General features: G+C 46.1%; 1 protein-coding gene across 1 annotated transcript in view; it reads left to right on the forward strand.

The window, feature by feature from the left end:
- Positions 1-21,569, forward strand: part of Brdt (bromodomain testis associated) — a 34,139-nt gene extending 12,570 nt beyond the window's left edge. Inside the window, exons 9-16 of the mRNA XM_021637890.2 lie at positions 95-220; positions 287-472; positions 8,500-8,561; positions 9,164-9,341; positions 14,721-14,818; positions 15,659-15,864; positions 16,378-16,555; positions 21,166-21,569. Of these exons, the coding sequence (XP_021493565.2) occupies positions 95-220; positions 287-472; positions 8,500-8,561; positions 9,164-9,341; positions 14,721-14,818; positions 15,659-15,864; positions 16,378-16,555; positions 21,166-21,234 (1,103 nt within the window). The 3' untranslated portion in view covers positions 21,235-21,569. The remainder of the gene's footprint in view (positions 1-94; positions 221-286; positions 473-8,499; positions 8,562-9,163; positions 9,342-14,720; positions 14,819-15,658; positions 15,865-16,377; positions 16,556-21,165) is intronic.
- The last annotated feature ends 1,138 nt before the right edge of the window (positions 21,570-22,707 follow it).

Raw genomic sequence — 22,707 nt, forward strand, 5'->3', positions numbered from 1 at the left:
AGGTCCCGCCCCGGCCCCACCCCCCACCCCGTCCTAGGCCCCGCCCTGGCTGCCAGGCCCCGCCCCACACTCACTGTTGCTCCTCCTCCCACAGCGAAGAAGGTCGTCAGGTCCAAGGAGGAGCTGCACTCGGAGAAGAAGCTGGAGCTGGAGAGGCGGTTGCTGGACGTCAACAATCAGCTGAACTGCAGGAAACGGCAAGCGAAGCGCCCGGCGAAAGGTAGGTGGCGGTTTCTCCGCGCCCGCCCGCGCCCCCTGGCCGCGGTTAACGCCCTCTGTCTTGCAGCGGAGAAGCCGCCGCCGCCCCCGCCCCCGCCGCCGCCGCCGCCCCCGGAGCTGGCCAGCGGGTCGCGCCTGAGCGACAGCAGCAGCAGCAGCAGCAGCAGTAGCAGCAGCAGCAGCAGCAGCAGCTCGGGCTCCGCGAGCAGCAGCAGCGACTCGAGCTCGTCCGACAGCAGCGATTCGGAACCAGGTTAGCTGGCCGCGAGGCGCCTGCCGCGGTGGGGGGAGTCGGGGGAGCGCTTAGGAGGACCTGGGGTGCCAGGACAGTCCTACGGGCGGGACAGAAGCCCTCCCTGCGTGACAGGAACCGCGTAGGGTGTAGGACAGAGGAAGGCGGCTTCCTCCCCGCGCGGAGGTCTAGGACGGGTACTAGGTTTAGAAGCAGAGATGCCTTCCCTTCTTAGAGACTGAAAACTTTACTTGGGACGCCTCAGTTGAGTTCCCAGTGTACTTCCGCTAACTAATATTGTAAAGTATGTCCTGTCTGGACACTGCTTTCTTGGTTGAACTGTCGTTTTGAATTAAGCCATTCATCCCAAAATTTGTAGAGCATATTTTTTTTTCAAGTTATCTGTAACTATAGATTATTATCTTTCATCTCTGGAAAAGTAGATGAAGCACATATCCCCTTGCACAGTTTGTCAGCTGTGTTAAACCAGGTTTTGCTCTTCCGTCACTAGTTGACTAGTGGCCTGTGGTCTCCACCCCACCACTGCTGCCCCACTTAACCCCGCAGAGCTGGCAGTACGCAGGCACTGTCTTGCCGAAGACTTGCTTTATTGTGAGTGGGGTGTTCTTGTGAGGGTCAGTTCTTTTCCCTTAAAAAGAACCCCGCAGAGACTCCAGCTAGCGGAGCTGGTATGTGTGGGGATGCCCTATTTGTAGGCCTCAGTCAGGGTCTGCTGGCCTGCACTAATCTGTTTTCCTTTGGTTCTGTTTGTTTGCTTTTCTGTGGAGCTAATTGCTGCATTTGGTTTTCACATTTCTGAGTACATAGTGGTGAACAATTTTGTAAAATTCAGAAAAATTTTTACTTTGGTTAGAATTTGTTATTCTAATACATTTTTGAAAATCATTTAGAGAACTTATTATGAAGTATTTCTTATATTTGACTTCTAAGCATAAAACAATACTGGAAAAATCTAACTTACATTTAGTATTTTAAATTGTAATTAACAATTGTAATTTCACCTAATAAAGCATTTGTGACCTAATAAGTTACAGCACTTTGTCTTTTATTTGTAGGATAGAACTATTATTCTATTAATTTGAATTATTAATTTAAAATGTAATACTTTGTGTTAGAAAAAAACACCACATACAGCTTTTCAATATAGCACCTTAATATTTAGAATACCTTCCTTCCTTCCTTCCTTCCTTCCTTCCTTCCTTTTTTTTTTTTTACACTGTGCAGCCAGCCTGACCTTACTGTGTAGGCCAGACTGGACTTGAACTCAGCAGTCCTCTGCCTCTGCCTCCTGACAGGTGTACTGTACCACATCAACCCTTTGAAAATGTTCTAGTATGTTACTTGAAGACAATAAAATGTTACCAGCTATATGTTCTTAAAATGGTATAATAGCTTTTTTCTAACCTTAATAGAATGACTCAACCTTGTTCTGTGGTGCTAGGGACTAAGGCACTTGCACAAATGAGGCCACACTCGGGCACTGAGCTGTGTCCTCATGGGTTTCCTGATGATCTGGAACTCACTCTGGAGCCCAGGCCATTCTTGAACTTGCAGAACAATTTTGTAAAACTCAACAGAAGTTTTACTTTCGTTAGAATTTGTCATTCTAATACATTTTAAAATGAAGTATTTCTTGTATTTGACTTCTAAGCATAAAACAACACTGGAAAAAAATCCAAGTTGCAGTTATGACCCCAAGCAATATGTCATGGGCCAGCATCTGTTATCTGATCTAGAGGCTTTTAAATATAAATATATATACATATTATTAAAATAAAAGCAACAAATTTTTCCTCTCTCTTGGTACTAGAGACTGAACCCAGGGTTTTATATAATATACCATGCCAGCAATTTAACCATTGAGCAATTTAACCATTGAACCTCAGCTCTGTTTGTTATTGTTATTGTTGTTGTTATTATTATTATTATTTAGTTTCAGATCATCTTATGAATAGCTTAGGCTTGTTACACTGAGAGCGGTTTGTTTTCCCATTGGGTACTGTAACTTCTTTTGCTTTTGTTTATGATGGACTCTCAGTGTGTAGCCCAGGATAGACTCACTCCTGTGCTTTCTCTCACAGCCTCCTGAGTGCGGGAACCTCAAGCATGTGTTGCTATACCTGGCTTGTCATTTATTTTTGAAGTTTTGGTTATTTTTGAGCATACAGTCTGTATACTTTATTGGAGGAAACCCTATGTAAGTGTATTATAAGTTGCAAAGTCTATGGGGAAAATTACATCTTTGCTTTCAATAAGCAAATGAAGTATATGATCTTTTACTACTTTAATACTATACTGAATATTTAATACTAAATACTTCAATACCAGTTCTAAATGCTTTAAAATACCATTATGCTTCTTAATTTCTAGTGTATAAACTAAGAATATTTTTACTTCCCTGAAAATAACAATAAAAAATTTTAGGTAGATTATAAATTAGAGACAAAATAAGTCAGACTGCATCAATGTAATCTTTTTGTGAAAATAATCAAAACCCTGTGTCCTTGGTTGTGCACAGACCGGTTCAAGCACTAGGTGAGAAACATGCTGCCTTCTTTCATTGTTGGTGGAGATGGGCTATTTGCCACCATCCCCGAAAGGTGAAGATTGGGTGTATTAACAAAACAAACGTCGAAGAATCAAGCTAGGCATAGTGGCACATACTGTGATCCCAGCACTTAGGGAGCCGGGGCCTGGATAGTGGGAGTTTAAGGCCAGCATGGACTGGCAATGAAACCTTGTCTCAAAACAAACAAACAAACAAAAAAATTAACTGAAAGAATCAGTTAGGTTTTATGACTCTGTAACGGACTGTGGTTTGTTTAGAGTGGGTGCATTGAATGCCATGGTCCTGAGAGTCTCTTAATAGAAGCAATGTTTCTGAAAGCTTGGGTGACATATATACTTTGTTATTAAAAAGCTAATCCTTTATTTTTAGATTTATCACCTTTTAATACCTGTCACCCTGGATTTATTAGCATATGTTAATTCTAATAATGGGTTTAGCGTGACATTTTCATACATGGATGTGTTTTGATTACACTCAACACTACCCTCCTGTGTCCCCCTCCCTCCTCTGCCCATCCCCTTCCATTTCCCCACTGACCCTTCTACCTGAGCTTGCATATGTTTGTGCCTGTGTGCCTCTGTGTGTGTGTGCCATTGGATATGAAAATCTACCCTCAAAAAGCGGGGGAGGGCATGAGTCCCAGACTGGCCATTACTACGGAGGAAAATGTGTCTCTTCCGCGTGTATCTTTTCTCAGGGCAAGGTGGGCCCACAGCTCCACCCTCTTCCACAGTGCGGCAGTGGGCTTAGCCCTGTGCCAGCTCTCCCTGGATCACTTCAGCTGCTTGACTGGACTGTAGACAGTTTTGCCTTTGTCTCCTTCAGTTAGTCACGATCTGTCAGGACTCCTCTTCCCACTGGGAAGTTTCTGTTCTTGCTGCATTGCGGCTGCTCCCTCTACCGTTGCGCTCTGTGTGGGCGCAGCAAACCTTTAAAGGAAAGGTCCGGGTTAGAGTTTCCATTGCTGTGATGCAACACCATGACCAAAGCAACTTGGGGAGGAAAGGGTTTGTTTGACTCACAGCACTGTTCATCGCTGAAGGGAGTCAGGACAGGAGCTCACACAGAACACACCTGGAGGCAGGCGCTGGCTGGCTCAGCCTGCTTCATAACAGAACCCAGGGCTGGCACCGCCCATTGATGGCCCACCCATCCATCACTAACTGAGAAAATGCCCTACAGGCCAGCCTGCAGCCCACACTCAAGGAGCATTTCCTCAGCTGAGGCTTCCTCCTCTCCAGAGAGTGAGCTTGTTGCAAGTTGACACAAAAGTACCCAGTACACATGACCCCTTGACAGCTGGACACACAAACACACCACTATTAAGCTACAACCTTTCCTTTCTTGTTCATCCCCAAGGTCTCACGTTAATATGAACGTCACAATATGAAATATTCCAAACTTTTAAAGGCCCACATCCTTTAAAATTCAAACACTTAAAAGAGCAAAGTCTCTCTTTTTCGTAAAAGATTTATTTATTTCCGTGCATGAGTAATCTATCTGCATGTGTGCCTGTATGACAGGCATCAGGACCCATTACAGATAGTTGTGAGCCATGTGGTTGTTGGGAATAGAACTCAGGACTTCTGGAAGAGCAGCCAGTTCTCTTAACCTCTGAGCTGTCTCTCCAGCGCCAAGTCCAAAGTCTCTTATTGAAACTTTTCTTTTTTAAATCCAAAGTCTTTGTAAAACTCCATACTCTCTTTAAAATCTCTCAACTCTGAGTTTCTGTAAAACAAACAAACAAACTAATAATAATTTCCCACTAGTGCTCCCAACACAGGCTGTGTTAGCACGAAGCAGCTTGGTCCCTTTAAAGAACCTTTGTCTATGTTCCTTGTACTGTTTGGTTTCTTTTTTTGTTTGTTTGGTTGTTTGGTTGTTTTTTTTTGTTTGTTTGTTTTTGTTTTCTAAGCTTGATTTATTCTGATTATAGTATGATACTGATGCTGACGATGATGATTATGAATTTGTTAAAGAAATGTTATTTATTCAAAATGTTTTGTCTTTTCGTCTGTCACAAAATTCTGTTGCAAAATTCATATTTGGAATCTGATTCTTAGGGATAAAGTCTCTCTCTCCTACGCGTGCACACACACACACACAAAGAGAGAGAGAGAGAGAGAGAGAGAGAGAGAGCAAACAAACAAGCCAAAACCAGTGGACAAATAAAGAAGGAATTCTACTCTCAGCTTGCTGACATCTCAATATTATTCACTCCACCATCCACCGCAATATTGGAGAACCTCAATAACCTCACAAAAATAAATAAATAAATCTACTGCTTTTTGACCTAGAGAGCCAATAACCAATGCTGTCCCTTTTGTCACTTGAATAATATAATTCTTGAGCCCTTTAGACTGTTTAAGAGCATGTGGCTTGTTTTAGTCTCTTGTCTCAATACCTCTGAGAATATGCTTCAATCTGTCAGGCCCTGTATCACTTTCTTTCTTTTTTTTTTTTCTGTTTGGTTTCTTTAACAACAAACCAGTCATAAAAACTTGTTCCTTTTACAAAGGGTCTTTCAACTTGAGTTAGAAAAGGGATTGCCACAAAGGGACAAAGAACTACAGTTACTCTCAACCATGATAGCACCTGAGAAGCCATAAAGTGTAACTATTTCATGTGTGTGACTTGTGAGCCCGGTGTCTGCAGAGGCCAGAGGAGGGGATCAGACCCTGGAGTTACAGATGGTTGTGAGCCACATGTGGGTGCCGGGAACTGAACGCAGGACCTCTGGAAGAGCATCCAGACAAGGAACATAGACAACAGTTCTTTAAAGGGACCAGCTTGCTTAGTGTAGGACAGATTGTCAGTGTTGGTCTGGACAGTCCCTTGGGACAAATCCTTCGATGCAGGGCCAGCGGTCTATAGAGTAAGATGCTGCAGCCACACAAAAGCCCAGTCATGTCTGCAGACTTTAGAATTGCACATGATTGGCTTCTGTAACCCCAAAAATGTTGATAATTATTTCTCCTGTGTGTGACATCATGCTCTAGTTTTGTGTTGTGAGTTTGAACTTGTTTTCAACCTCTTGGGATCTTACTCCAACCCGATTTCCGGAGGACGTTTGGCATCTCCCGGCGCCAGCCTCCGAGTGCTGATAGGTAAATAGGTGCATTTTACCTTTCTACTCTACCAACTCCAGATAATTCTTTTAGCTCTAGTAAGTTTTTTGTGTGATTTAGAATAAAAACTATAATCACAAATGTTAAAGTCAGTGTTTGAGAGATGTGAACATCAAACACAGCGTACATCGTGTGTATTTGATGAGCAGTCAGTGTACATCACTCACTATGTGTTTCCTAATGTGGGTGTGTGTGTTGCCAGAGAGCTTAGTTGTTCACAGAAATGGGGTCATAATTGTTGCAGCTTAATTGATAGCTCCCAAATCTGATAGTTCTTTATTACAAATTGAACCATGACACTAAACTTAATGTAAAAATGTGCATATATGGCTTTAATTCCCCAAACCAGAAACACAGTGACACTTGCCTCACCGTGCTCCAGGGAGGCAGTTACTTACGAGTGGAATCAGAAGCAAAGTGCTGAGCCACGTGCTGTCAGTATTCATCTGTTTATGTTCTGTAAAGCATTTAAGTATTAAAAATGATATAGAGTAGTGTTAAACACGCCATATGTACTAGGTAATTTTAAAATTTCTAGTTAAAGTTCTATGCCTTTTGCTAGTGTCTCCAGATCTTGAGGTTCTAATTTTTATAAGCCTAAGTGTTACTTTTTTATGTCATAAAACTAAGGAGATATTCTTCAGTTTTCCTTAGCAGAACACCAATGTGGTATATGGCGTTTTTATTTCACTAAGGTGTTTATGTTGTGGGACATTGTAGCTTAGGAGTATGTTTGAATAACTAAAATGGATTAATAGACATGTATATTATCATATTAATGAAATGTGTTTTGTTTTTTGTTCAAAGCTGAAACTGTAGTTTCTCCTTTAAGTGTGAAGGACCCCGGATCTCTACCCTGTGTGTTCATTCTCTCCCAGTCACCCCTCTACCCAACCCCAACCCCAAAGTCAATCTTGGCTGAGTGACACTGGTTCGTGTCATTTTAAATACTTGAATTCTTTAAATTAAAGCGCAGCTTTGAGTGCCATTAGCAATTTAACAGTGTCCAGCATCAAATATTTTAAGAGAGGAAAGAACAGTAACACATCCAGTGGAAACTGATGGCATTTCAGGAGGCAGAAGGTAATTATTAAAATTAGAATGTTTTAAGTTTGAATACTATTTGGTGTTGACCAGCCTTGGTGCCCTGGAGCCTGAATCAAATGGTTCGTGACATCTGGCTTGGAGTGATGGATTGAGAATGGAACTAGTACCAGTTGGCAGAGGCCTGTGCTGGGAAGGGTGGACCACGGTCCACCGTACAGTAAGCAGGAAGGAACCTTGTCATGCATGACAGGCAGAAAGGGCTTTCTATACTCACTGCTCCTGCCAGTGTCAGCTGAACAGATCTTAACAGGGTGAAGGAGGCCCTAAAACCCACTGGTTCCCGGGGGCCTGCAAGGACAAAGTGCTCACATGAGAATCGTGCACACAGACCTGGGTACCATCTGAGCATCACACAAACCAGGTGTGGTGACAGGGTCACTCTCGGGCCATCCTGGGCTATCTGAGATACTGTCTCACAACAAACAAAAAAAGAAAGCCCGTTTGTTGTTATCAGTCAAAACTGCCAAGTAATTTTCAAGTGGAGGGTTAGTAATTAGGTGGATCTTCGAGCTTAGCATGGATATCAGGTATTTTCCTTACACCAAATCCTTCCTCTGTGCCCTCACAGCTAACTACGCAACTCACATTTCTCCCACTGATCTCAGCCTCTCACAGCTATGCTTGTGGCTGTCAGCTGGTGCAACTGATACTGATGTCTGAAAGCTTGAGCTCTGTTTTGTGACTTTTTAAAAAAACTCGCTGGAGTTCCTTACAGTGAAGGAGCACCCTTGGATTTTGCCTACACATAATCCAAAGTGGAATTTGTGAATGGGTGTTTATTGCATCATGAACAAAGAAGTTTGAGCTAATTTAAATAGGGCAAAGTCTGTGACTGTAAGAGATGGTATTAAAGGAATTCTTTTTTAAAGTGAGCTCTTTCTTTTCTCCATGAGCCCCAAATAATAATGACATATATTTCAGGTATCTGACATGTTTTTGATATATGTATACAACTTAAAACCCTAACATTAACATACCCGACACTGTATTTTTGTGTTGAAGCACAGCTACTCTGTTAGCATGTTTTAGAATGTGCAGTATATGATCACCGTAGCCCGTTTGTGGCAGGGCTCCTGTGGATATGCCCTTTGCCTGCCACCCTGTGAGCAGCCCTCCGGCAGGGTCTTGGTTCATGCTCCTTCATGTCTAAGATGGAAAGGTTGCAACTTGGTAGGTTTTCACAGCTTACAAATGTTGAGATAACTATCTGTATACATTTTCAGAAATATTTCCTAAATTTACTGGAGTAAAGCAGAATGATTTGCCGCCGAAGGAGAGTGTAAAGGTGAGCTGAACCTTCAACCTCAGCGTTCAAGACAGTGTGTGCTCGGACAGCTACTGCAGTAGTAACTTCCTTTACAACAGTTTTCTGGAGGGCATGATAGCATGGCTGTGCACAGAGCGCCAGTACTGAGGAAGCAGAGGAAGGAGGACCACAGCTTTGGGCTAGCCTGAGTTCTGTAGCAGTCATCAGCGAGGTGTCCAGAGACTCCCTCCTAAAGCATGCTGACTGTAGAGTGGCTGGCTTCCTCTTCCTGACAAGGTGTCACTCACTGTCCTATAAGGCGAGTGGTTAAGCAGAGTGAGTTCTGGAAACAGCTCAGCTTAAGGCTGTGACTCCAGAGGAGCTGCTTCAGTGCACAGATGTGTGCAAAACTTGTAAACCAAAGCTGGGAGGAGAGCAGGCCTCAGGGGTCTGGAGGCCGAGGATCACAGGTGTCCAGCCATTTCCCCTTCCTCCTCCTTGCTCTTCTCACCTGCAGGTCCCCTAGCAGGCCCGGGGGTGTAGGGAATGCGTTTGGAAAAGGCACTGTGGGAGCCTTGCTGCTCTATTGCTTGTTCTCTTGTGTGGCTAGAGCTCCCAAGGGTAACAGGGTCTCTGTCCAGCAGGTACCGTCCTCTGTGCGAGACACGGCCCCTGCTCGGCCCCCCCTTGCTCAGCACGCCGCCACCGCAGCATGTCCAGCACCAGGGCGGCACTCCCAGCAGATGCACGGCTGCCACCTGCCAGAGCATCTGAAGGCCACGGAGAGCCCCGCACCTGGGCAGACCCAGGCTCCTTCAGGTAAGAAGTGCCAGCAGCTGCTCTGGCCAAGAGATGGGCTCCTGGGGCCACAGGGTACTGCCAGTGCCCACATCCAAGCATCAGGGAGAGGACCAGGTCCAGGCTGGGACCCGCGGCAGGAGCACACTATTGGAAACTGCCTTAAGCCCTCGTTACATGTGTGTGACTTATATTTGGACTGTCTGTGTATATAGATTTCACCACCCGCACTCAGCACCACATTGTAGCTACTTTGGTCAGGGCGCTCTGTGTCCTGCATGGGAAGAAGTGAGCTGTAGCGGAGAGGGGGAAACTGGTTTCTGTCTTCTGCGTGAGTCAGAGCTGCACACACCAGACTGGGAATTCACTGTGTGCCCTGCACTGACTGGGAGGGACACGGGCTTTTGAATCTCTTTGTTCTCCTGGCACGAGACTCCATGCTGTTCTGTCTTGTCTGTAGCTCAAATTGTAGCTCACACTTGTGGAGAGGGAATCAGAGAAAACATAGGCTGTGATGAGGCCTGTAGCTCAGTGGCAGATTGTACTGTCAGCATAGACGAGGCCTCTGATCCAGTTCACAGTACACAGAAAGCCCAACCCCACAACCCAGGGATGAACCATAAACAGAGAGAAGAGGCAGGCAGACTGGCAGACCAGTCAAAGCAGGGCGGGGCATGTCCAGAGGAAGGGTACACAGTCCCCAGGGCATAGCACTTATGTCCTGTGAGAAGATGAAGACCTGGTTGCTCTAGTCTCTTTCTCATCCTTCTATAGAATTTAGCCTTTTTATTTTTATGCAACAAGGAACCTTGAACAGAAACATGGCAAATAAGCAAAGATCCCCCACCCTTAAAAAAAAACAACAACAACAAAAAAAAAAACTCAGCACTTTGGTAGCTCATTGGTAGAGAGAGCACTTGCCTAGCATGCAGGAGTCTGAGGTACCTAGCCCCAGGGAAAGGCAAGAAAAGGTTTGCAAAAGAAAGGGTTGCTGCTTACTACAGAGTGGGTTAAGGTGAATATGTTCTGATTGGTTAGGACCGAGGAAGAAAGCAGAGTTTGTAGTCTAAATCAAAGTTGCTACAACCAAAAGTGAGGCCACAAGCATAGAAAGGATACATTAGCAGAACAGATAGAACTTCAGGAGAGGAGATGTGTCAGATTACTAACCGGACAGAGAAAAGGCAGAAAAGAGCCAAAAAGAGTCTAATATCATTTTAGCGTTGCCATAAGTAACTAAGATCAATTGGCTATGATTTAGGAAGCCATGAGAAGGAAGGCAGGAAGGAAGGAAGGAAGGAAGGAAGGAAGGAAGGAAGGAAGGGAGGGAGGGAGGGAGGGAGGGAGGGAGGAAGGAAGGGAGGAAGGAAGGGAGGAAGATAGAAAAAGAGAGGCTAAAGGCAAAATTCCAGGAAAGAAAATCTTAGTCACAGAAGATAACCAATTTAAAGAGGTAGTCCTAATGCTCCCAGTTACCTGAAAAGCTGCGGCAGGAGGATTGTTTAAGTCTACAAGTTTGAGACCATCCCTGTCTTAAAAAAAGAAAAGGAAAAATTAGAAAAAAAGGAGAAAAGAAGAGGAAGAAAAAGAGGTACTGAGACAGGAGAGGGCATGAGCAGGCACGATGCCTGGGCCTAACTGCCAAGCATACAAGTCGGTAGAGGCACAGAGAGGCCGCAGCTGCCCCCGGGCACCGCCTTTCCAGCTCGTTACAGAAGCCAGGTGTTTGCACCCTGAGAAGGAGTGGGTCCTGGCAAGATGCATCCATGAGGACGATGGGAAAGTAGCTAGGGCTTTTAACACAAACATAAAGATTTCTTTTTCAATTTTTGGTTTTTTGAGACAGGGTTTCTCTGTGTAGCCCTGGCTGACCTAGACTCACTCAGTAGACCAGACTGGCCTTGAACTCACAGAGATCCACCTGCCTCTACCTCCTTGCGTGATGGGATTACAGGCATGTGCCACCCCCAGCTACATAAATAGAAAGCAGGCGGTGTTACGTCTTTAATTAAAAAGGTTTCCATGTGGAAGGCAGATGAGGACATGCCGAGCTGTCCTGCTAAGGTGTGACAGGTGCTAAGAACCGTGTCCCCCTCGGGAAGGAGGGGAGTTCTGGTAAGAACTAGGTGGTCCTTACTCCCACCTCAGCCCTGCCGATGACCAACAGGCTTCTCCTACCCAGATCTTCAGAAAGTACGAGCCGAGCAGGCAGTGTGGAGCGCGTGGCCCGTTCCCTGGGCATTTTATTGTAATGTGTGTTAGCTGAAGGTGGCGGTGTGCCCAGGGAAAACTCTAGAACTAGAGTTTCGTTTCAATGTAAAATTAACTATGGCTTAAAAATTACCTTAAATTTAATTAATAAGATTTTTTGAGACAAGGCTGCACTGTGTAGCTCAGGCTGGCCTAGAATTCATTGTGTAGACCAGGCTGGCCTCTTCCTCACCTGTCTCTGCCCCCTGTATGTAGGGACTAAAGGCTTGCAACACCACATCAAGAGATTAACAGTTTTTGTTCTGGAAAGTTCTTACTGAAAAAAAAGATAGTTTAATATTAGCTTTCTCTAATCCTCTCTGCCATCATCTCCACTTGAAGTGAATTTTTTATCTCATTAAGTGAATTTTTTTTTGTCGTAAAAGATGACAAAAATCATTACCCTTTCCCCACATCTTAAAATTACATCTTCATTAAATTGTATTCAGCTGTTAAAAACAGACAATAAGGTGTCATGTCAGTGTGAATTCACGTGGAAGTAAAGGTAGCTCAGAAATGGAAGAACAACAAGGTAAAGAGCAAAGGTGAAGCTGGAGGGATGGGGAGGGCACTGGTCTCCCTGGGCCTCACCTGAGCTGGGCCCTGGGGTAAAGACTCCTGTGTGCACCTATGACCGAGCATTCCTGATGGGAGAAAGGGGACGCGTGGAGGGTTTAGAAGGCGTAGGTAACGTGACAGAGCTCCAGTTTGGTAATGGGAATGTAAAAGCAAGTAAGCAAGTCAGCAAGGGCTCGCAGAGGGCCTGGCAGATGGGCGAGCTCAGTTGGTGGGAAGCTGGTGGAGGTCTGAGTGAAGACCAGGCTTGGGGAGCTGACCTGCCTGGGACCGGGAGCTCAGGGGTGGCCTGGGGGAGCAGGACCCGGAGCTCAGGGGTGGCCTGGGGGAGCAGGACCAGGAGTCAATGGCTTGCTACAGTGTGTGGAAATGAAGTAAGCGGGGGAAAGAAAAATTAAAAGTTGAAAAACACTTGGAAGGTACACTGAGGCGCGTATGCAATGTGAGTTCCAGGTAGGTGTGTCAGGCTGGGCTCAGGCTGGCTCAAGGAAGCAGATACAGACAGAGGTGAGCACACGAGAGACAGGGCTGTCACAGGATCATGTATCCCTGAGCACTGCCATAAAAATGCCTGTCTGAGCTCCACCTTGCTGTCCTCCCTGCCTCTGTGCCCTGTTCTCCATTGTCCTGCCGCTCTGAACGCTCCTCACAGTTACCTTTTTATGTGACTGCCTGATTTACACCCTTAACTTTTGTTTTCTCTTGAGACAGGGTTGTGCTATGCATGTAGCCCACATTATTCTCAAACTCACAATCCTCCTACCTCAACGTCCCAGGTGCTGGGAAAACAGGTGTGTGTCACTGCTCCCCAGCTAGCTGCCCTTCTTCCCTCTGTCCCCAGCCTCCACCCAGGCCTGCTCCCCTGCCCCTCCCAGCATGGCTGAGCCACAGTCCTTGGGAAGAACAGCAGTGCTTCTAACAGCTGAGCTTTCTCTCCAGCCGCTTACCCCCTGATTTTAATCTCCCCCCTCTAAATTAGTGATAACGACGCTGTTGCCACTTACCAACAAGTGGGGAATCATGCCAGAGTTTGCTGATCCTCTCACAGACATGCGCCTCGGCATGAGTCCGGTGGCAGCCAAGAAGGGAGGCTGTCCTTCATCTGAGCCTTTCCTCTCTCATTCCTCCTTGACTTTGAAAACGTGTGTGTGTAGGGCTGGATGGGAGTAAGTGTAAGATGTGTTCTTTGCTTTGTGCCTCCTATGACAGCGTGTGGGCCTTCCTGCACTCACTGTGTTCTCGCTCTCCTGTAGCCTCAGCTTGAAGACAACTGTGATGTAGTCAGGGCGTGAGGGGCAGTAGAAGCCGAGATACAAGTCCACATGGCACATGAATAACTAGAGTTGTGTGAGTTTGAGTCAGCTAATAAAGACAATTTTATTTTTTTCTTCTCTATGGTTTTGATCAACCAATCAAAATTGATCAGAGTTCAGGCTGGATTAGTGTGTTTTGTCATATCTGTCCTGTCCCCTCCATAGGAACCCCCCCCACCCCGAATGCAGTCAGTCTGATTCGTGTGGGAGACCATCCTCTAGAGCGTGGACAAGCCATTCCTAGCCACACTACCAAACCCACAGCTCGGCCCAGGGCCACTAGCACTGCAGTAGCTCTTCCACTCTGTGTGGGCCCCTCCCCCACCCCCACCCCCCGCGCACTGCTGCCCACTGTGGAAAGATGCCCTAACCAAGGCTGAGCACGCAGCTTCCAAGAAGAAAGTAAGACCACTTGACAAGTATCACTGTGTTCTCCTCTGTGGTCGTGGCTGTCCCTAGACGCGAGCTTTCGGTCAAGCTTACACTGCTTGAACCCCTCCCGTGGAGCAGAGCTTTAGTCCAGTCAGAAAGGCCACACCCATTAACAGCCACACCAGTGCTGTGCCAGGCGGCACGTTTTATCTGTGGGTTGGTATCGTTCTATGTCCTGTCCTGTCCCCTGTACTTTTTACTTTCAAATCGCCTAATCAGATAGTGTCATGTCCTGCCTCCTGGAAGCAGTTTATTGGTCTGTTCTTTCTGACTTACCAGGGGCAGAACTGACTGTTCAGCCTAATCCAGACCCAGCTCTAGAGCTGACGACAACTATAAACTAGAGAGCTCCGTATCATGAGAACAGGCCTGTTTATAATCATGGAGTGTCAGCCACAACGTCAGCTGTCCTTCATGGTTCCAAAACAAAAATATTTTAAAAAAACAACAAAAAGTTCACCTTCAAATGAGAACTGTTTGCTTTTATAATATAACCCAAAGAATAGTGCAATAAAGATGCATGGAAACTTCATCATTTTATTTATTTATTTCACATGTATATATACACACATTCACATGTGTGTATACCAGTCTTTCATTATTTTGTTTTTCTTTTTTCTTAATCAGGATCTCATAAGTAATACATGCTGACCTGGAACTCATGAGCCTCCTGCCTCAGCCTCTTGGCTGTTGTGATTAAAGGTGGAAGTGTACCACTATATCTGGCTGTTTTATTCTCATGATGTCTGACATGGAAGGAAAAAATAAACTCCAGATAAGTGCCCTGAGGTGTTTCCATTGTGTCTTTCTAAAGCATATATGCTTCTAGGTGATTGCAAGCGTGCCTTGAATGGCCCCACTGTGGCGCAGGCCTCTGCTGAGAACCACACAGTGCTAGAGCCCGAAAGCCACGCTCCTGTGCAGAAGGTAAAACAATGTGACTTTTCTCAAATGGTGAGAGGACTTAAGATGTAATATGAATTATATAAAAGATTTTAAAGCACTGACTTAAATAAGATTGGCTCCCTAAGCTTGTGTAAAAAAGGTCGCAAATGTACCTCCTGCTGCTGCCATCAGCCTCTTACTTGTGCCCATCACAGTGTGTTAGGACCATTCGTACAGTCTGTGCAAGCGGTCCTAACCCTCAGAGCACACTCTGGCAGCGTCGTTTTCAACCTGCCCATTGGGCGTTCGGGCCACTGTAACTATGAGCTCCTGTCCAGGAATCTGAGACTAGTTTCCAAAGACGCCAAGCCTCTTCTCCCTAAGCCTCTTCTCCCTTCTTAGAAGCACTCCAAGCATATGCCTTGCTGTTCCTTTTCTTGCACGATTTATTGTTTTTACTTCATGTGTATTTGTACACAGTGTCTGCAGAGGCCAGAAGAGGGAGTCAGATCTCTTGAGACTGGCAGATGGTTGTGAGCCACCGTGAGAGAATCGAACCTGGGTCTGTGCAAGAGCAGCAAGTGCTTTTAACGCCTGAGGCGGGTCCCCAGCCCTGCGTCCCTGTTTCTTAATGCTTGAGATAATTGACTGGGCACAGTGGAACCGTCACTCTGCTCACACAGAGACTACACTGAAACCCTTTGCAACCTTGTTATTTTACTTTGATCTTCAATAAACAGAGTTTAAATACCTGTCTCCCCACTGAAACCAAAGTCCATCAAGGCTTTTACAGTCTTAGCCTGCTGTTTCTGAGTTGGAAGAGACCGTTTTCCTTCCAAAATTTGAGTGACACCTAACATAGGCTGAATTTGTTGATTTTAGGATATAAAGATCAAGAATGCAGACTCTTGGAAAAGTTTAGGCAAGCCAGTGAAAGCGTCGAGTGTGCTGAAATCTTCCGATGAGCTTTTCAACCAGTTCAGAAAAGCCGCCATAGAAAAGGAGGTCAAAGCTCGGACACAGGAGCAAATGCGGAGACATGTGGCACGAAGTTCAAAGGAGCCAAAAGGGTCTCCAGAGAACCAGAGGTCTGTGGCCACTGCTTGGAGAAGGCCCTGCTTGGTGGTTCAGTGTCCTGTGGTTCAGTGGTCTAGTAGGACACACACCAAATCCTATTGCAAAAAGCTACTGTTTCCCAGAAATAAGGTCATTATGAAAACTCTTCCAAGGTTTTCCTTTCTGCTCTAGGAAGATAGTGCTGTGTGCAGGGCGGTCCTACTCCATTACCCATGTAACTCCTGTCACATGGAAGCCAAGCTCAGGGTTGGGGGGTCTCAGTGCAGTGTCTGCCCGTGTAGCGCGACTGCAATCCCAGCAGCGGGGAAGGTGAAGGCAGGCGGAGCGGAAGCTCAAGGTCACCCCAACCTCAGCAGGGCCAGTAAGGTCCCGTCAAAAAAGGAGGAAAGAGGACTAGAGGGCAGGCGAGAAGGAAGTCTTGACCACCGGGATCCAGGACATTGCTGTCTGTTGTTTAACCGTGTCTTTGTAACAAGAATTGTAAGGAACTGGAAACCTACTCTGAGCCATCCTGTCTCTTTAAGGGAGCTGGGAAATGGAGTGGCTCTAGACTCATTGTCAAGTAAAATGCAAAGCAAGAGTCATGGAGAAGGGCAGAATGAACAGCAGCCTTCAGATGCCCAGGACCACAGCAAAGTCTGGCTTCTCAAAGACCGGAACTTAGCGAGGGAGAGAGAGCAGGAGCGGCGGAGAAGAGAGGCAGTGAGTATCTGTAGCCCAAACCCGAGAGAGGGGAGGCAGCCATGTCTTTCTGTCCTTTCCAGGGTATCTGGAGACAGTGTGTGGCCTCTTTGGTGAGGATCCGGCTCTAAAACAAGAGCTTAAAATATAGATTTCACAATCAAAAGAAGCAAGCTCAAGCGGGAGAGCTGGCCCAGTGATTAAGAGCGCTTGCTGCTCTTGCAGAGGACCCTGGTTTGATTCCCAGCACCCATATGGAGGCCCACCACTTCCTCAGGCAGGCATACATGTGGTACACAGACAAATGTGCAGGCAAAGCACTCATGGGAATATAGTAAATCTTAAAAAACAAACAAAGCTTGCTGTCAGGCGGGGGAACGGCGGAACCACTAGCCTGCCTGAGTTGGAAGCCTGTGTTCTGCTGCTCACTAGATTTTGCCCCTTCTGGTTTCTTTAATCTTCCTGTGGCTTAAGGGCCTCATTTTAAAAGGGAGTACTGTCCCACATTAGTAAGTAAATTAACATAGGTTAAGCAGGGCGCGTAAATGAAGTGATCCCCGTCGCTGTGCCCCATTGGTCTGGTGTCTCTCAGGTGGTAGCCTAACGGCAGGCACTCACAGCCGCCTTCACTCACGGGACTGTCGTGTGCCTGTGTAAGTGTCAGGTGCTTCGTGGTGTGTCCACTTCTGCTAATAAGGCCCGCTGACGGCAGGCTAAGACCTCCTGGGCACATCCGGCGTGATGGACCCCCGAGGTTCGCTGGAACTGTTCACAGGTGCAAGCGTGGGCAAGAACACAGCAGCTCGTTCACATCTGTGTCTGAGGAGGCTTGCCCACCTCCCGCACCTGCTCCTACATCTTCAGGAGGGGAGGGCTGGTCCACCTTGGAGAAGGAAATGCCATGAGGTCTGGTGTGTGAGTGTGTGTGTGTCTGTCTCTGTGCAGTGTATGTATGAGTGTGTATGTGTGTCTGTCTCTCTGAGGTGTATGTATGTGTGTGTGGTGTGTGTGTGTGTGTGTCTGTGTGTATATTCGTGTGTATCCATTAGCATTCACTGTGTTGTGCCTTCCATGTTTGTACATTTCATTTCGATGTGTAAATTATAGCTAGTTTTACTATGAATATACCTTGTCGTATTCACACCCCACAGCATACTCTTGCCCCCCCCACCTCTGTGAAATGGTTTCTCTTCTGTTGTCATGGCTTTCACAGAAATCCAGCTTCTTCATTTTCTGCTCTTTCTTTGTCTGAGTGTGATGTATTTTGCTGCACATGGCGGATTCGGTTCTGTTTATTTCCCTGCCAGCACGAGGCTGTGCTCTTTTGGACAGCTGAAGATGCTCCGTCGCAGATACAGTGGAGACATTCCACACTGTGTCTGTTCATCTGCCGGAGCTCTTAACTAGTGTGCAGACGCGTGCTAGATGCCTGGGTGACCATTTGCGTGGTGGCTCTTAATTCCTTTGGGTACATGCCCAGGAGTGGTAGAGTCGCGTATTTTAAAAAAAAATTTTTTGAAGAATAGCCAGAGTGATTTCCATAATGTCTATACTAATTTATATTCTCAGTGTCCCTTGGATGTCTGTGTCCTTGAGGCATTGGTTCTTTTTGTTTTCCTGCTGATCACGGCTGTGATCGTGGTGAGGTGTGGTGAAAGATGCCGAACATTCTGTTCTGCGCTTGTTGGCCACGTGACCTTGCTTTTGCACTTTCCTTTATGGACTAGGTCATTTTTTTCTCATTTACACATTAAATTATTTGTCTGAGTTTGGTGTCCCTACTGGGAGTGCCAGCCCCTACCATGTGACTAGCTGGCCCTTCTTCCGCCTGGAGGCCCTCACCCCTCTGCTCCCCATGTTTGGCGAAGGTCATTAATCCAAAGCAGGTGTGCTCGGCGCTTGCTCTATCTTAAACCTGAAGTCTTTCCCTGTGGGCCTCCAGTTCCTTCAGACCTTGAGATGTTCTAATCCCAGCCTTCCTCCCCCAGCTTCTTCAGGGATTCACTGACCGTTCAAAAGCAGGCTGTTCCATCTCTGTGTTTGTGCGGTTTCTCTCGATACTCATTTGTAGTTTTAGTCCATTGTGATCTGATGGAACATGAGATTATTCCAGGGATTTGGTGTTCGGCCTAAATGTGTTCTAGTTTGGTCACGTGAGAGCCACTGGAAGAGCTGTTGGCTGCTGCTGGTGGACTTTTCTGTGAGCTCAAGATCCTGTGCTGTAGCCCACCGTCTCACGCCGACATTTCTTTATGATGGAGGGCTGGAGTCGCCGCTGTGGTGTGCACACCTGTGCTGACAATGTGGCACTGTCTACAAGTTAGCTTCCTAGAAAACAACAAAATCCTGCCTCTTTGCTTCCTACGTCCTCACAGCAGGATCTCAGCTCTTTGCCTCAGTTCACCCTGAACTCCACCCTCCTGCCTCAGCTTCTTGAACATGGGGTTGGCCTTGGCAGAAAAGAATGGCACGAACGCTGTTGTGCGGGGACTATCCTACCATCTGTGTTGCTTCGGATCAGGGTTTGACCTGCGGTGCGCACCTGGCAGCAATGAACCCACCCTCTGTCCAGAGTGTGTTGTAGCACGCTGCTCTGTAGACTGTTCCAGCGTGGTGGACATGTTTTCAAATACTTGTGGGACTATTTTTCATTTGGGAAGGGTAAGTGGGGCCTTCTTATTCAAAATCCCCTGAGTCCTCTTGTTGCCACTCACAAAGCCTTGCCTTTAGTTACCCTCCAGTGCATTTTTCGGGGGTCTGGTGTCCCCTAACAACGCATCGTGGCCTGATGTCCTTGCCAGCATCCTGAGTACTTTTGGGACACTTGGCAGCACCCCAAGGCCCGAGTCATGCCAGCCCCCACCATCAGCAGTAGTCTTCCGCCGTCGGGGAGCTGAAGGGCGGTGGGGAGCGCCGAGAAAGGAACAGCCAACCTGCAGCACAGCCTGGAGGGATCTTAAGTCATGGTCCTAACGTTAGCTAGTGGAGAGAGTGAGTCTTTACTTGTGAGTAGATTTTAGTTAGGATGGATGTGACCCTAAACTGAGCTTCTACATGTAAACCTAAGTTTCCATTTTTATCTAAATATAAAAGTCTCGTTACATTTTCTTCCAGCTGTCTACCGTGCCTGCCTGTAGAGCAGTGTCACTCACGCTCCTCCGCTCCTCCTCCTCCGTAGCTGAAGGGAGGAACTGTGGAGGCTCCACAGGTGGCAGCCTAGGAGTGGAGCTTTTGAAAAGTCCTGACCCACGTGTTGTTGTTGTGTGTTTTCTCTAAGGCAAATTTGAAGAATTTCTTATAATCTCTTCGGGGTTATAATCTCTTCTCATCTCACTTGCTGAGCAAATAGGCCTTTTGTTATGCTTTTGATGGTGGCTCAGAGCTCTAAGGCTTCCTCCGCAGCTCATGACAACGCCCGTTCACATCCAAGAAGCCAGCCAAGGGCTACAGCCTCCTACACCCCCTGCTCTGCTGTTGATCCTGGGCGAGGGGTGGAGACCTTCTAAATGTTAGTGTTCGCTGTTACTGCGGGTGGCAAGGAGCCCTTAGGAGAATCTTGAAGGACAAGGGTGGAAGCCCACGCCCACTCGAGAGCATTCCACACGGTCCTCTCACACGTCACCCACTCCCCCTTTCACCTGTGCTAAAGTCTGTACAAACACCTTTTCTTAATGAACTCCAACTCTGCCTGACAGGAGAAGCTGGAGAATGGCGCAGCGGAGCTTCTTCAGTTTGACTTAGCACCTGAACTTTAGCCCGCCTCTTAGAGCTTGCTCACATGCAAGTGAGCTCACTTCCTCTTCCTGCCCGCCACTTTGATCCTATTCATAATCCTTTCATGGGGAACACACTTAAGCAGAACTTAACTGTAGTTAGCACCGGAGTGCATGAAGGCCCAGAGTGTTCACGTTAGATGTTTCAGTTCTCGAACAGGGGATTGCATTGCTCACAATTACTGTAAGCTTTTTAAAATATTTTATTTTTGTGTGTGCACCGGTGTGTACACCACAGAGACCAGAGGAATCAGTCTGCCTGGTTAGAGTTACAGGCAGTTGTGAGCCATCTGATGTGGGTGCTGAGACATGAACTCAGGTCTTTTGTCTTGGCAGTGCATGCCCATAACCACTGAGCCATCCTTCCAACCTGGTTAAAGCAATTTACTGTGCCAGGTGCCTCACAGGTTACAGGAGCAAGACAGTGTGCTCTTGGCACTCTCATTCCTTTTGGGTGTGGCTTTGGGGCCATTGTGTATCTGTTTGTCTGTTTCCCTGTGTTGCCCTGGCTGTCCTGGACTCGCTCTATAGACCAGGCTGGCCTCGAACTGGGAGATCTGCTGTCTCTGCTTCCAAAGGTATGTGCTGCTGCCACCAGCACTCCTGGCCTAAGCTTGCACTCTCATGAACAAGACCCCATGAGTACCGAGAGGCTCTTCTTAGTTGGAGAATTAGTTACTAGTCGTATCCTGTGGTGCTTCATCACGTGACTAACATGAAAAGGAAACGCCTGTAAAGTTATATATGGTTGTTAACTGTTTAAATTTTGCACGGAGCTTTTCCAAATGTGTGTCTATCTGTGTTGAGCTGTAATAGAGGCAAGATCTTAGACTAATTGGAATCTTCTCTCTTCAACAGATGGCGGGTACCATTGATATGACTCTTCAAAGCGACATTATGACAATGTTTGAAAATAACTTTGATTAAAACTCAGTTTGTAAATTAACTATCAACTTTAAATGAATGGTAAAAATGTTTACAATGCATGTGATAAAGTGATTACTTTCAAACCCCAAGCTATCAATCATATATTGTGTTTTGACTGCCCTAAAATAATTAAATATTTTTCATTTACAATTTTTAAAAATATGTTCATTTTAATGACATATATTATAAGAAGTTTTATAACTTTGGCCTCTGAGAGTGGACGGATTTTATTCATTCTGGAGGACTGTCAGCTATGTGTTACAGCCCCAATCTAAGCAAGTCGAAAGGGATCATTTGATTAAAAAATGGAGACTAAATAAAAGTGTATAAAAGCAGGTTCTGTTGAGTTTTGAACTGGTGTTTGTTCTTCTGCGTGGCTGAACTCAGCAGTCTAGCCAAGGGTGGGTGTGATTGCTGACTCTCCTGCCCTCCCCCTCAAAAGCACTGGGAACACACAGCGTGCCTGGCTGAGGGCCCCGTCTGCCGTCAGAATCCTCACACGTAGCACTGGGTTCGGTGTGAGTCCCACTGGTGGACTCTGCTGCTTCCATACTTGTTACATGTAAATTCCATACTTTAGTTCTAAAGCACTATGAGCTATGGGCCGAAAGGTGTTGCATTTGAAGCAAAGTCATAGGAAACATTGTGACGGGGCACTCACGGCTGCTGTGAGCCCAGAACCTGGGCACAGAGGCAGAGGAGGCATGGCCACAGACTCAAGCCCAGCCTGGTTCACATAGCAAGCTTCAGATTAGCTAGGGCTCTACAGCAAGACCCTGATGGAAAAGAAGTGAGTGTGTGTGTGTGTGTATGTGTGTGTAGGTTCCTATTTCATTGATTTCAGCCCTGGGTTTATTTCTCACTGTCTACTCTTTTGGGATGTTGTCTCTCTTTGTTATCTTGGAGCTTTCAGGGATGCTGCTAAGTTACAAGTCTTGAGATCTCTGCAGATTTTTCACACAGCTTTATGTCCATTATATCCATTGCCAGCATCTGTCCTGAAGCTAACGGCCAGCAAGAGGTAAGTGGTTAAAATTTGCTAATTCTAAAATCATAAGAAATACATGAATATGATACATGAATATTATATCCAAGTATAAAGTCTATCCCCTTTTTAATTAAAAAATTTTAGAAATGATTTAAATATAAAATGTAGAGACATTGGGAAAGTTTATCTCCTAATATCCTAACCATAGAACAAAGCTTATGTTCTGTCCAATGAGATTATAAATATCATTCAAATATAAAGGATTTGATTAACTGGTTTTTACAAAAATGGTGGTTTTGACTTAGTCATGTATCATGACTGTCCACACAAAAACACAGCTTTTGCCTCAGGTGTAAGGTAGTTTGTTCTAGAGCCCAACATGAGTCTCTGCGGCCAGGGAATGAAGACCACAATCCAGGTTGCAGTGCTATAGCCCAACATGGAAAGAGTTTCTGAAGTTCTCATAGCAACAAAGTCATAACGCA

This window comes from Meriones unguiculatus, chromosome 3, assembly GCF_030254825.1.
Source record: "Meriones unguiculatus strain TT.TT164.6M chromosome 3, Bangor_MerUng_6.1, whole genome shotgun sequence".
In the NCBI taxonomy this organism is placed as follows: domain Eukaryota; kingdom Metazoa; phylum Chordata; class Mammalia; order Rodentia; family Muridae; genus Meriones; species Meriones unguiculatus.